The sequence below is a fragment of the Lates calcarifer genome, linkage group LG21 (assembly GCF_001640805.2).
Source record: "Lates calcarifer isolate ASB-BC8 linkage group LG21, TLL_Latcal_v3, whole genome shotgun sequence".
Lineage (NCBI taxonomy): Eukaryota > Metazoa > Chordata > Actinopteri > Centropomidae > Lates > Lates calcarifer.
The window spans coordinates 4,913,105-4,926,257 of NC_066853.1; the positions used below are offsets into that span (position 1 = coordinate 4,913,105).

Consider the following 13,153-nt stretch of genomic DNA (forward strand, 5'->3'; position numbering starts at 1 on the left):
CTATAGCTTTCCACCCTTTTTTTTACCACTTTAAAGACATTGCCTACAGCTTTCTGGAAATAATGTTTTTTGTCCATTTAAAGGCAGATTTCAAAGAAAGGCTTTGGGAATCCAAATGAAATTACAGGATAGAGTGTCTGCTTATTGCCTTATATGCACTTAAAAGTGGAGTGTATACTTGAAAGGTAATGGCTTTCTGCAGTCAAGTATTATGGTGGCTCCCACACTGAAATGGATCTCTTTACTCCTGTCTTGACAGAGTCCTCTTAGTGAAGGTGTGGCATAATGTAGTTCCGACTCAGACCTCTTATCTCATGTCAGTGGTATCCTGCACACCTTGATAAAGCCTCCTTTCCTCCCTTGTCTTGTAACAACATTCCACTCTGTCTGACAGGTACTGTAGCTAGCAGGAGCCTGCCTCTCATCTCTCTGTCTACACACACATACACACACGTCTTTCTCCACTTTTCCAAAAAGCTTTTTTCACTAATGTAGCAGATAGCGCTTGCAGCGATGGATGTGCATTTGGTTAAATCCAAAGTGTATTACACTCATCCTCATCGCCTATGTTTATGTGCAGAGCAGCTGACACCTTACAACCTGCTAACCAGGCAGGGGTTAAGTTAAATACACTGTAATGGAAAAATGGAGGCTGTTATTACAGCCCTGTTGTTAGCAGAAGGTGGTGACAGTGATCAGAAAATCAAACCTGTCTATAGAGTCGTTTTGGAATTTGAACAAGGTAAGCGTGGCACAAGCGAAAGGAAACAAATATGGGCGTTAAGATCCAGTGTCTGAGCCCTTCTTTTGAAACACCTGTCTTTGAAAATGACACAAAACATCAGTAGCCTTTACTTGAGCAGTATCTCACTAAGCTGTCATATGTGGTAGTGTGGCAACTGTGACATGTTTTTGTATTTTATTTTATTTTTTCAATTAGACAGCACAAGTGACAAAATGCAAGAGGGCCTTGAGTTTTGAGATTTCTTAAGAGTCTGAATAAATGTGGTAGCACAGCCATGGCTTAACACTGCCTAAGAAATGCAGATAAAGGCAGACATTCTGGAGCTCCACATTTACCCTATTTCAATACCATACTGAGATAAAATGAGTTAAGAGATCAGACAACCAAAGACCGTAATTGACATTTACATGACACTCACACAAACACACAAGTAGGAATACACAGTCATAAAATCAGTGTAAGTTACAATCCTAGTACACCACAAAATTGTAATTACAGCTCACTTTACAATAGACAAGGCAGGGATCATTATTGCAACATTTATGAGCATTTATGGTAAAGGCAGAATGCCTGTGTTGCCTATAATGGCCGTGGCTGAGCCACTGACGTTGTGATTTAACCTGGCATTTTGGCTGTGGCGAGCCGCTCCTCCAAATCAAGGCTAAGTGGCGGATTCATCAGTGCCCTGTCGAGATGAAACACTCGCCCGGCGGTGACACGGAGATGAGGCCCTGATTGGGACAAATACGTCTCCCTCCGGTGTCAGCTCTCATTCACCGGTCTGAGCACTGGCTGAAAGAAAGACAAATGTTTTGATTAGGGGTCTCTTTCAATGTCACAGCAGCCAGCGAAGAAGAATGAGATGAGGCTGTCTCCAAGGGAAGCAAATAGTTGAAGACGATGAGAGGAAAATGGATGTCTCCACTGTCTGGAGGGTGTCGAATGGGGATTTTATGAGTCAGAGAAAGCTCAGTGAGAGGATCTCTTTTAATGAGACTGCATTCCTTTTTCCAGAGGATTTCTATTTCAATTTCTGCTTGGTGATTGTTAAAACAACATTTGTGAAAATATCCTGTTCAGTTACCAATACTCTACAAGTCTGTGTTGACACTTTTCATTGCAGATAATTATAAGAGCATTAATCACTGAGAGTGTATAATTACAAATCAACTGGAGAAATGTGACCACTAACTGTGTCCCTTTAGAAATGGCAGTATCATTCAACCATTCTTTTCACTCTTATCCATTCTATCTATTCTATTCTATGTAAAATTGTCAATAAGTCAAGCAAGCCCACAATGACACAGACTTAACACGTCGTCTTATGTAGCCAAATATTTCCTCATAAAGCACAGAAATGTTGATGCCTGTGTTCCACAGCTGATGGTGAACAGAGTGAGAGGAAAATATATGACATAGTTTTGCAAGAGAAACCCTGACAGATATGACACGCATTTCAGTGGGATCCTGAAAGCAGTAAACATCTCAAAATTGCTGTCACCGTTGTACTGCGAGAACCTCATCTTGGACAAAATGGTTTTGAGATCATGGCTTATTTATGGAGCATCTTACTCCCCAGATCACCTTTTTGTGCCTTGTCCATTGTAACAATTTCTGTAAAACAATATTCTAATGTAGCCTCTGGTCATAACAAGATTTACAATATGTATATATGTATTATGTTAGATTTGGATTTTTATTCCAAATGACAAAAAATCTGAATTTAATGAATACCTACATCAATGAGGCGTGACAACTTGTAAGCAACTCTTTGACTTATTAAAACCTTTATATGAATTGAACAGCGTTCCTAAACCTTCCCAACACTCAGATACATCCCTTTCAGCCTTATTGTCCAAGGGCTTTGATCTATCTCTTGATTTAATCTCATTCAAAGAGACAAAAAAATGCTCCAAGTCTTGAAAGTCAAGGTACACTTTTATCTTGTCAGCCCTACAAAATATGAGTTATGGCTGGACAAAAGGCAGCTTAATGTGGCTTTCTGTGCCTGTGACATGTCATGTAATAGAAAAATGGGACTCTCCCTCAAAATATATGATATGCCCTATTGGACTAAGGCCCTCTTTACACCACATCCATCAAATCAGCCACCTGAGTCTGTTTCAAATGCTCATCATTCCTTAATGAACATGATCAATCCCAGTGTAAGCTCACTTTGAACACCTTTCAAGGTCCTTTCCCTGCACAAACATATCCCCTTTGCAAATCATCTTGTCTTGATGTCTTGCCACCCATGCACTCAGTAAACACTCAAGTGTTCACGTGTCAGCGAAGAGACAACAGTGAGGCTGGCCTTGGAGCTCTGAAAGCAAACATTCAAACAAATACACCTGTGACAGAGAGCGCTGAAGAGGTAGGAAGCGCTGAAGAGGTAAAAGTTGACAAAGAAAGGGTGTAATGATGGAGTAGAGAAAACAGAAGGGACCTTTCCTATTCAATCAGGCCCCATCTGAACTCCCAAACTCCTTCTCCTCTCCATCTCCCTCACTCATTTGCATCTCTTTTATGTCCCTACTTCCCATTATGCAAAAGTGTACGCTAAAAAAGTAGTCCAGTTTGTAAAGTGAGTCACTCCATTTCCCCGCACTTTTTTAATCAATACCAGCCAGGGGAGGAGGGTTATGTGGTGTTCAGTTGCATTTATGCTAACTAGAATATTTGAACCATTCTCTTTGAACTGTGGTTACCTTGGAAACCAGCCCACAAGAGTTGCTGCTTTATAACAGTAATTACAATCAGTGGTCAGACTAGGGCTTCTGTTTACAGAACAAAGCACACATACGTCCAGTAAGTAGACTACTTTGTGTGTTTTGTGCTATTTCTCACTTTGGCTGCTCAGAGGCTGACAACCTTGACGACCTTTACACTTCATTAAAGCACTCTCTCCCGTTACCCATTAGATGAGATGTTAAAACAGATTTGTTTGTTTTCTGATCAGGATTTTGGAACAGGGTAAAAATCCATTCCATGGTTCATGATTCCTTGATAACCTGTGGATTCAACTGTATGCACAGTGCCAGAAAAGATGCAGCCTAGAGAGATTTAATAAACCGTTTGTGGCCCCTGATACTCCACTTCCTGATGTCCATGAAATCTCACTTCTTCTGGCCGCATAGCTGATGATAAAGTGAGTGCCTGCAAGGCCTTCCCGCTGTTGCCATTCGCAATTTTTAGAAGTTATCATCAGAGGGCATCCGTCTTGATTGTGCCTTGGCAACTGTCATGCTCCACTAATGCACAGTGTGAGAAAGGGCATAAATACAATGTCTTCCGGCAGCACTGATGTTTATCTTCCCTGCTTCATGAATTTACATTCCCACAGACAAATCTTACTCATAATGGCAGGCATCACAACACAGATAGGCTTGGCGTATTATCAGTCTGCATGCAGTGTTTGTTTTACAAGTGGACAGGCAGGAATAAAGGATTTGAACATTCTGATGAGGAAGATAGATTGATAGTAGTACATGCCTTCTCTAATGGCCTTGATGGAGCTTTATGAAATATTCATTATTGGTAACTATCTTTGTAACATTGCCAGCTGCATTTGAGGGATTACATTTTTATATTAATGAAGTAGCCCATGTAACCAAAGCCTAGCTGCTCTGAGAAAGAAAGCATCATTCTGTGTCACAACTTATGTTAAAACCTTGGTGAAAGCAGGTTAGAAAAGTGTGAATTTTCAGCTCCTGAATTCCCATTATTGCAATGAATGCCAGGTACCACCCAGAGCAGTCCAACAATAAATACTATGGCAAATATTTGAAGCCTTGTCATTCATGCTGTTCCTTCCCTCTCTGAAAGTAGATGTTTGTTCGCAGCCTCATGTAATTTCCACTTTTCACACACACTGAAGCCAATCCAAAGGCAATTTCTGTCAGAATGACTTGAGTTTCTAAAACGATGTAGTACTTAAGGCATCTCCTGTGCATTGACTGTGGGTGTACACCACCTTTTTTATGTTACTGCATGCTGTACCTCTCATGGAGTCTTAGATTTATTTCAGTAAAGTGAGCTTAGCTATTCATTTTCAGTCACTTTCATCTGCTGAGTTAGTGCCTGCATGCCCTCAGACTTACCACGACTAGAGATTAGTGTGCTGTGACATAGTCTGTCTAGTACTCTGTATGTGTGTGTAGGGCACTGACTTTATTTGCCATTCGTCTCCATTGATAGCATATATAAACACGTGATGTTAGAAATATGCCCAGTTATGGTTTTATAATTTCAGAGTGCCAAATATCAAAGACCCTCTAATTTCCCTATTAAACCCTTACAAGCAGCTAAATCAATCAAAACTAATCAGCATTATTTGGTGACTTATATGGTGACCCCTTACTTCTGAATTTATATTGTGAATAAATTAGATAGTAAAACATAGTTGTTCAAAGCCTGACTTTCAGTGGTTATGACTTGTGATTAGTTGGCTGTTTTCCTGCCAAGTCTCTGTCACACATTTGCAGTAAAGCCATTTAACACCTCTGAATTTGGGCTTGCTTCCTTTTTTTCAAATTTGTCTTAATGATTTTTTTTCCAGACATTTTACACAATGTATTCTTCACCACTCTGAACAACATCACAAACATGGATGAGAGTTGTTTAACCACAGGCAAAATGGAAGTCACTCTTTTGTAGTTTCTGCTCTCTAAATGGATTGATGAATCTCACAGCAGCGTACTTCACTCACAGTGTCAAATTAATGATTATGCTGCAGATAATCAAAGTGCACAAATCATGGACATTAGACCTACGGTGAGAATGAGAGAATGCATGCTGGAGTTGTGAGCTTATGACTAATCAGTGTCTGTTGATGAAGGACAAGAACCTAAAAGAAGTAAGAGATCTGGTTAACGGATAGAGGAGGAGGATGTGGATTTCAACAGGCAAGTTTCAACTGGTAAAGATAAAGATTTAGATAGAGCAGCCTATACCACAGGAGATTTGTGTTTATTCTGAACTAAAGGCCAGAAATAAAGACACCACTAGAGTCCTTTTACAAGATCTAAGTAACAATCTACAGAACCTTGGAAAGGACAGAGAAAAGGCCAGGTTCTGTGCTCAGAAAATTGACTTCTTTGTTTCCTGTGGGGTGCATCTCCTCTTTGCGATTTAAACAAATAAGGGGCCTCTGCAGTGAGAGTGGATGAAAATTTTCATTTGACTTTGGTCCTGGTGGTCATTGCAATTCGAGCTACAAAAATAACTTGTCTCTAAATTCACTTTTTATAAAAGTATCTACCACCTGTCACCAATGGCAGAGCCTCCGGTGAATTAGCACCTCCTTATATCTCCAATACCTCCACTTCCATGCCACTGAAAACTACCAGCAGCAATGTCCTGAAAAAATAAACTGTGGTCACTGGCTACCAAACTACAACATAACTAACTAACTCTTCCACATTCTGAAGCTCTCCTGTGTTTCTATATTGCTGGTATAAAATGGCAGGACAGAGGGGTAATAGTTTTTGATAATGATCCTGGGCTAAGCTTTGGTGCTGTGTGGCCACATGGCGCACAAACAGCATGCTGATTATTTCTCTGAAGTGGGCTGGATGTGTGTCCGTAACGGTAATTTCCAGGCCTGATTGGCAAAGAGCGATGAAATTGGGGGCAGTTAGCACTGAGGGGAAAATAGTGCTGGAGTGTGTGGAAATGCAGCAGCCATCCAATGGTAAACAAATTATCTGAAGTGAAATGACAACATTAGCCGATGCAAAGTGCCGGTCCACATTATGAATATGGCTCTGTGCGCAGTCTTTAACTACCTGCTTTTTTCCACCATTTGAAACAACTGGGCAGTCCTTATCGAAGATCTCTGGCCTCACCTTCCTAAATGCAGGGCATTCAATCAGAGCATGAATCATAGCGTGTATAATTTGATGCACATAAACATATCCAGTAAGGGGTAACACATAGACATTTGTAAGGGGTTTCACAACTATAATTTACTCACATATACCTTTATATATAAAAGTTGAATAAAGATATGGGGATACATAAATACAGAAAACATGTTTCTTATGTTTTTTATGTTTGTTTAAATGTGAATATAATTACCGTTAAATATTGAGCACATCCTTTCTTTTCTCTATCATAACCTGACCGTTGCTGACAGATTTAATTTATGATGATTGCCATGTAAAGGCTGCACAGCCAGATCCCCATTGATGGTATGTTCATTCCTTTATAACCTTACGCTGACAAATGTAGTCACGGTGAGATATTTGACGAATTCCTTCCCATCCTTTAGGGTGTACTCCAATATGGCCATTGTTAAATGCTGTTGCTTTCTACAAGATAAGTGGACTGAGCTGGAGGTAGATAGATAAAGACAGAAAAAGAGGTTACACTTAACTTTTCCATCTAATGCCCCAACCTTCAATTTGAATGCGTTGTCAAAATCAGCAGTATGGTTGCTGTTAAGTAAGGTTTTATGAAAGATTTGAGCAAAAGCATAATGCTCGATTTAGCAAACCCAAAGAGCTGAAGTAAAACATTTCTCTATTATTGTTACTAATCTTCCCAAACAGAATATGAAAACAAACTAAGTAGTTAACTTTTTCCCCCTTTTTTTGAAGTTCTATTCATAGTACAGGTTTGGCTGTTGCTGAGAGAGAAAACCCAGGGGGCTGTCTGTTGTCTTTAGTGATAGACGAAAGGTGTCTGTTTCTGCTCTGTGTGCCCACACGTTTACAGAACCTAACCCCTAAAGTCAAAGCCCATTTGTCTCACAGCAAATTGGCATGTCTAGACTGTTTTCCATTTTATTTATTTATTTTTTTTAACCAAGCTCCTTAGTAAACCCCATTAGGATGCTTAATAAAGCATTATTAACATGGATCTCCAGCTCTGCGGGCACCTGAGCATAATCACCCTCCTCCCCTCCTATTACTGTCAGTGATAAACTCTGCAAAATGAGGTGCTTAATTCTTAATTGGGGCATTTTAGTTATGAAAATATTTTTCATGAATAAGTGAGGGGACAGGGGTTGTCTTCACTCTGTTGCGTGTCATGCCTGGCAGAGAATAAAGAAGAGTTAGATTAGGGAGGAGCATGTTTTTGCCAACTCTGTGATGCCCAGTGAAGGATAAATCTGGCAGATGTGACAGAGATTTATTCCGTGTAGAGCCACCTTGATGTAAGCCCCAGCCCTCTCAAACACATCACCTCCATTTCTCTACATGCTGTGCCACTATGAAGACACATTTGTTGCAAGACTCAGCCAGCCTTTAAATTGAATGAAGGAGGTCACGTTTTAACTGCTCAAGTGACAAGTACAAGCTGGTGTCAGTTAAGTCTTTGATTCTCTCTCTCACCAGTGTATTTTAATAGCTCTTCTAGAGCATCAGTCTAGAGAACAGTGAACTAACTTTTAAGGAAATGTGCTCCCCATGAGGAGTAAACTGATCTCTATGTGCAGAATCAGTGGAGTTCTCCTTAGGGTGATGCAGCTTAAGTTTAAGAGAAGCTGCAAGTAATGGCTTGCATGTGTATTTGTGTGAGAGATGTGCGATTCAGTTGAGTACAGTTAATTAATATTTTTTGAGCGGGCTGTTTGAGAAGTCAAATATTTGTTTACAACAGTTCCAGGGCAAAGTGTGACAGAGAATTAGCATGAACTCCTACTGCAAATTGTGTGCCAAAATCTCCACATAGACACAACATCAAACGTATAAAACAGCTAAGAATGTTTTTCACTGAATTAAATGCTGCAATCAAACTGATGTGTGAATGTGAAAATGTGTGGGAGCATGTGTAGCAGCATGACAGGTAACCTGTGTCTGAAGATATTATCTCCACTCTTTTTTTTTCTCAGTTACACATGAGGCCAGAGAAGGACGACAGGAGTGAGAATATAGGCAGTTTGTAGGAAGTATGCAGGCATGTGTGCTGACAACAGAGAGATCCGTCCAACATTAAATCAATTACAGCACAGGCTGAACTGTTTGATAATATCAGTCATGACTGAGCAGATACAAGATTCCCTGGCGTTTGCAGTGTTTTTCCAGAACATGCCAGGAGATCTGTTGAGTAGCTGTCTATATGTTAGCGTGCTTCATCTGCTTGCTGACTGGGTAGCAGAATACAGTCGAGATAAGCTTCTCACGTGGGAACGCAGTCAAGGCTGAACAAAGCTGTCTGCATTTGAAGGGCAGTGCATATGGTGAGATAAAGTCTCACCTCACCAGCATCAGCCACAATATACATGCACTTTTACAAAGGACCTGGTAGGCCAGGGAGAAGCTGTTAAGTCTCAAGATGATAAAATGCCCATTACAGTATACAGTACGCTTTCAGGTATAGCACATCATTTTTTTCCTGATGTTGGTTTAGTAATAGATGTATAATAAAATGAGGCAGGATTGTGTATTTTTGTCTGTGTGTGTGTGTGTGTGTTGTGTGGGCATTTGTGACACATAGAGGGTATGCAGAGCATGAATCAATATGAAAACTTCTGCTTATCTTTAACAAGCTATCCATCACATGGAATTCAGTTCAAGGCTGAAAAATGACTAGTGCAGATTCTAATGGCATTTTCCAACTAAATTAAAATCAGTTTCCTCTATGACAACAGTCCTCCCTCTGATGTGGTTTGAAATCATACAACAAAGCTAATCAGTTTTCTTGTCTGCAATAGGATAAGTAATTTCCTTTGAATATAAAATAGCATACAGTAAACTGCAGTAGATGACTGTAATATGATATAAAGATGTTGTAGGATTAAAATGCGCTTTCACGTTCTGTGTTGCCTTTGCTCTGCTTATTATTGTAATTCACTACATGTTATTTTTTTATCAGCTTTTTATTAGCATATGATTAGGTTAGAAAATGTGCGCATGAGGCCGAGCCAGCATAATAAGTGTACATGCTCCTGTTTGTTTGCCTGAGTTTCTGCTGCTACACATATCAAATAGAAAGAGGGGTATTACATTGTTCAAGAAAAAGGTAGATACGAAATTAGAAGTTTGGGGGAAAAAAAGAAATCGTTGTGAACAAAGCTGTCTCAGCATAGCATGAGAGAGGAAGAGACACTTTTTTCACACCTTCTCTGCAATTCGTGCTCTCAAATCAGACTGAGAGTGTCTGTATGAATGCAAGTCAGTGTGTGTTTGTGTGTGTGTATGTAGGCTTTAGTTGATAGGCAGCCTGCCAGTGTTTCTAACTACACATCAGTACCACTCTGTATCCTCTACTCTCATCCACAAAACCCCCCACCCCCCACCCCCCTTCACCATACCGCTCCCCATTAACACACCCTCTGCCTCTAATGGAGTTCACTGCACACCACTTTCCGCCTGAACACGCAGTAGAGGAGTGCAGCTAATAGCAGTTGCACAGTTGGAATACATGGGTGTGAGCTTGAGTTAATGTATGCCACTAGAGCAGTGTTGGCAGACAAGATCGTGTTATCTGCTGTGGTGTGTACGGGCCCAGCCCATCTGTACGGTGACATCCTTCATAAATGAACCAAGCTGAGCTGTGACGGCTGTCTCTTAGCCTGTGCTTCAGTCCTGCTGCTGCACTGACACCTCTGATGCGTGTACACTATCTTGTCTCTGTATCTTGAATAGTCAAAGAATATGCCACGTTTGCCACATCACCCTTTAGGGTTCTTTCAACATGAGTTTGACAAGGTTTGAGTGAAATTGGTGGAAATAGGCATATGGTGCACTTCCCTTCATTTTCACTTCATTCAACACTTGAAACATTGAAAGCAGGTGTTTGTAAAACCCCACTTATTCTCCTCTTTGATCTTGAATTTTCTATTCCCTCTTGTCCTGCTTATATTAAAATAACAATGATTTAAATGGTTTAGACCTAACCTCTCCCTTCTTCTTTTGTTCCTAAGATGCAGAGGCCATGTTTTCCCAGCAGCCACAGGACCTGGTGGTGGTAGCAGGCCAGCCTGTGACATTACCGTGCACTATCCCTGGTTACCATGGCGTTGTCCTGTGGATCAAAGATGGGCTGGCGCTGGGAGTTGGCAGAGACCTCTCTGGTAAGAAGAAGCATTTATCCCCTTGTCACCCCACATTTCTCCATCACCCTCAGTTTCCTCTATTAATTACACTCTGTAATATAACTGTCATATTCAAATGGCTGCTTTTTGTCATCTAAAGCCTCCTCGTGTCAACATCCTACCCTCTGCCAAATATATCACGCCACAGACAGATAAAAGAGGCCTCATAATAGTGTGTTACAAAAGAAGTATTACATTACAAGTGTTGCATGAAACATCAATAATTATATCACACAACATGACCAAACAGAATCAAAAATTAATTTCTGTCTCTGTGTTAGATACAGACCAAAATCCCCTATACTTTGTGTTTGGCAGAGAAGCACAAAAATTCGAACGAAATGTGAAATCAATAGTGGCACTGGTCTTTCTCTGGTGCTTCAGGCTGCTAAATGGCTTTTTGAAGAGTAGCTGGCATCCTCTAATTACACTGCACCTCATGTGTAATTGCCTTAATTGTTTAATTTGGAGCAAAAGTGACTACTGCACTGTCATTTAGTAGCCTGTTGTTCCACCAGTCGAGGCTTTATGTATATTCATGACCTTGATGAATTTCAAGGAAGCACATCACTCCCCTAAATAAACATTTACAACCTTTTGAAGCACTGAGCTATTGAATGGGAAAATCCATAAAAGCAACGTACAGCCACATCATTTATTGAAATGATCATTAAATTCTTCCAAAACAGAGATCCATTTGAATCTGTACGTAACACTCCATATACATCAGGATGCACCACTCTGTGAGGACACAATCTTTATTATAGAACTTTGTAATTTGCCTCACACACCTCCAGTCTGTGACCATTGAGAAATCTAGACTAATTGCAATTCAAGGCACTGCACAATATCCTACTGTGTCCATTTTTAAAACACAAAAGTCTCTTACAATCAGAAATGATTAAATATGTATTCCACTAGAGATTGAGGGTCTTCTACCCTCTGACCTTTACCAGACAATCTTAGAGGCCTTCCCTGTCACTGATGTGGTCTGTAATTAAACCTCAGCGTCTGACAGAGACCCAGTAAAGCCATCCTATTCCCTCTTCAAGTCCTTATCAGGCCCAGGGGAGGCTGAGAGGTTGCAGTAAACAATGGTCCTGCAGTCTTCAGGTCTCTTTTGGAGGAAGAGGAGGCAGACAGGGAGAGTACTTGTGATTGTTAGAGATAGATTAAAAGAGAGAATGGAAGAGAGAGCACAGTTTTATTTAAGGACAGAGCAGAGTGAAGCTGAGATGTAGAGTTTATTTTATCTTCTTGTATTTTATTACTTTAACAAGGCAAGACGATGAAGATGAAATCTCATTTTGACAATGGACAAAGCCAGGGGAAAGAAAACAGAAAAAAGAGAGAAGGTTGGATCACAACACTTAAGGGAACCATAGAACTATAGATCAACCTTAAATAACATAGTTGAATGTGGTAATCCTGACCTTGCCCTTCTCCACAATCATTCTCTTCCTCTGGCTGAATAATCACACCCAAGATGTAAAGTTAAAGTGAACCTTTTCTCTTAAACTGTTTAAAAAATCCACAGGGAATTGTATGAGGAGCAGTAGCTGCCTGCCTGGGGAAGATAGGTCACTAAAATCAACAGTATGATCCAGACAGGGGCTGAGTGCCTTCTATTGAGACGAATGACACTTTTTCAAAATAAAGTGCTCCACAGCTGTCCTTTTTATCACTCCTGCCTACATAAACAAACAATGCATGCGGCAGTAAAAGAGTGATGGTACATCCACTGCAAGATGTACACAATGAAAGGAAAGTGGCAGCTGTATACATAAAAAGTGCAACGAATCAAATGTTGCATGGAGCATTTGAATAATATAGGTCTGCTCGGCTATTCATAGAAAGGAGCTGCGTCTGCAACGGCATGCTCCGCCTGGGACCTGTTTCCATTCACAGCAGCAGTGATTAAACTGAGAGAACTCTTTCACCATTCAGCGCAAGAAATCACGGCACAAAAGCCAATGATTCCTATCTGTCCCTGAATTTCCTATTCATTCCCTTTTGTGTCACGCTTTCCCACTCTAATTAAAGAAAAGTAAAGTAGCCCCATAGCAGCTCAGAACATACCAATCAATGTCATGAATATGCATGACAGAGAATGTATCTGCTGACAAAACAGACAAAACAGCTATAAGTGAATTCTCCTGGTGTGCACACAGTAAAAATGTAGGAGGAAGTGTTTGTATATATTATGTCATGCACTTAGGATATAGGAGAATGATTTCTTGAGAAGCTGACAGTTAATAGTCCCTCAGCAGAGAGCATGTGTCACTCTTGCCTCTCATGAGAGCAAATTCAACACCAGTCACCTGTTCACAGCTGTAGCTAACCTGGTTCTATCCCCTTGGTGGTTA

The 13,153-nt window shown here is 40.5% G+C and overlaps 1 protein-coding gene across 5 annotated transcripts in view; it reads left to right on the plus strand.

Moving 5' to 3' along the window:
* The window catches only part of kirrel3b (kirre like nephrin family adhesion molecule 3b), a 204,368-nt gene that overhangs the window by 134,060 nt on the left and 57,155 nt on the right, over window positions 1–13,153 (plus strand). For all 5 annotated transcript variants that reach the window (XM_051065444.1, XM_051065447.1, XM_051065445.1 and 2 more), the window contains one exon: window positions 10,617–10,766. In XM_051065444.1, coding sequence (XP_050921401.1) covers window positions 10,617–10,766 — 150 coding nt within the window. The remainder of the gene's footprint in view (window positions 1–10,616; window positions 10,767–13,153) is intronic.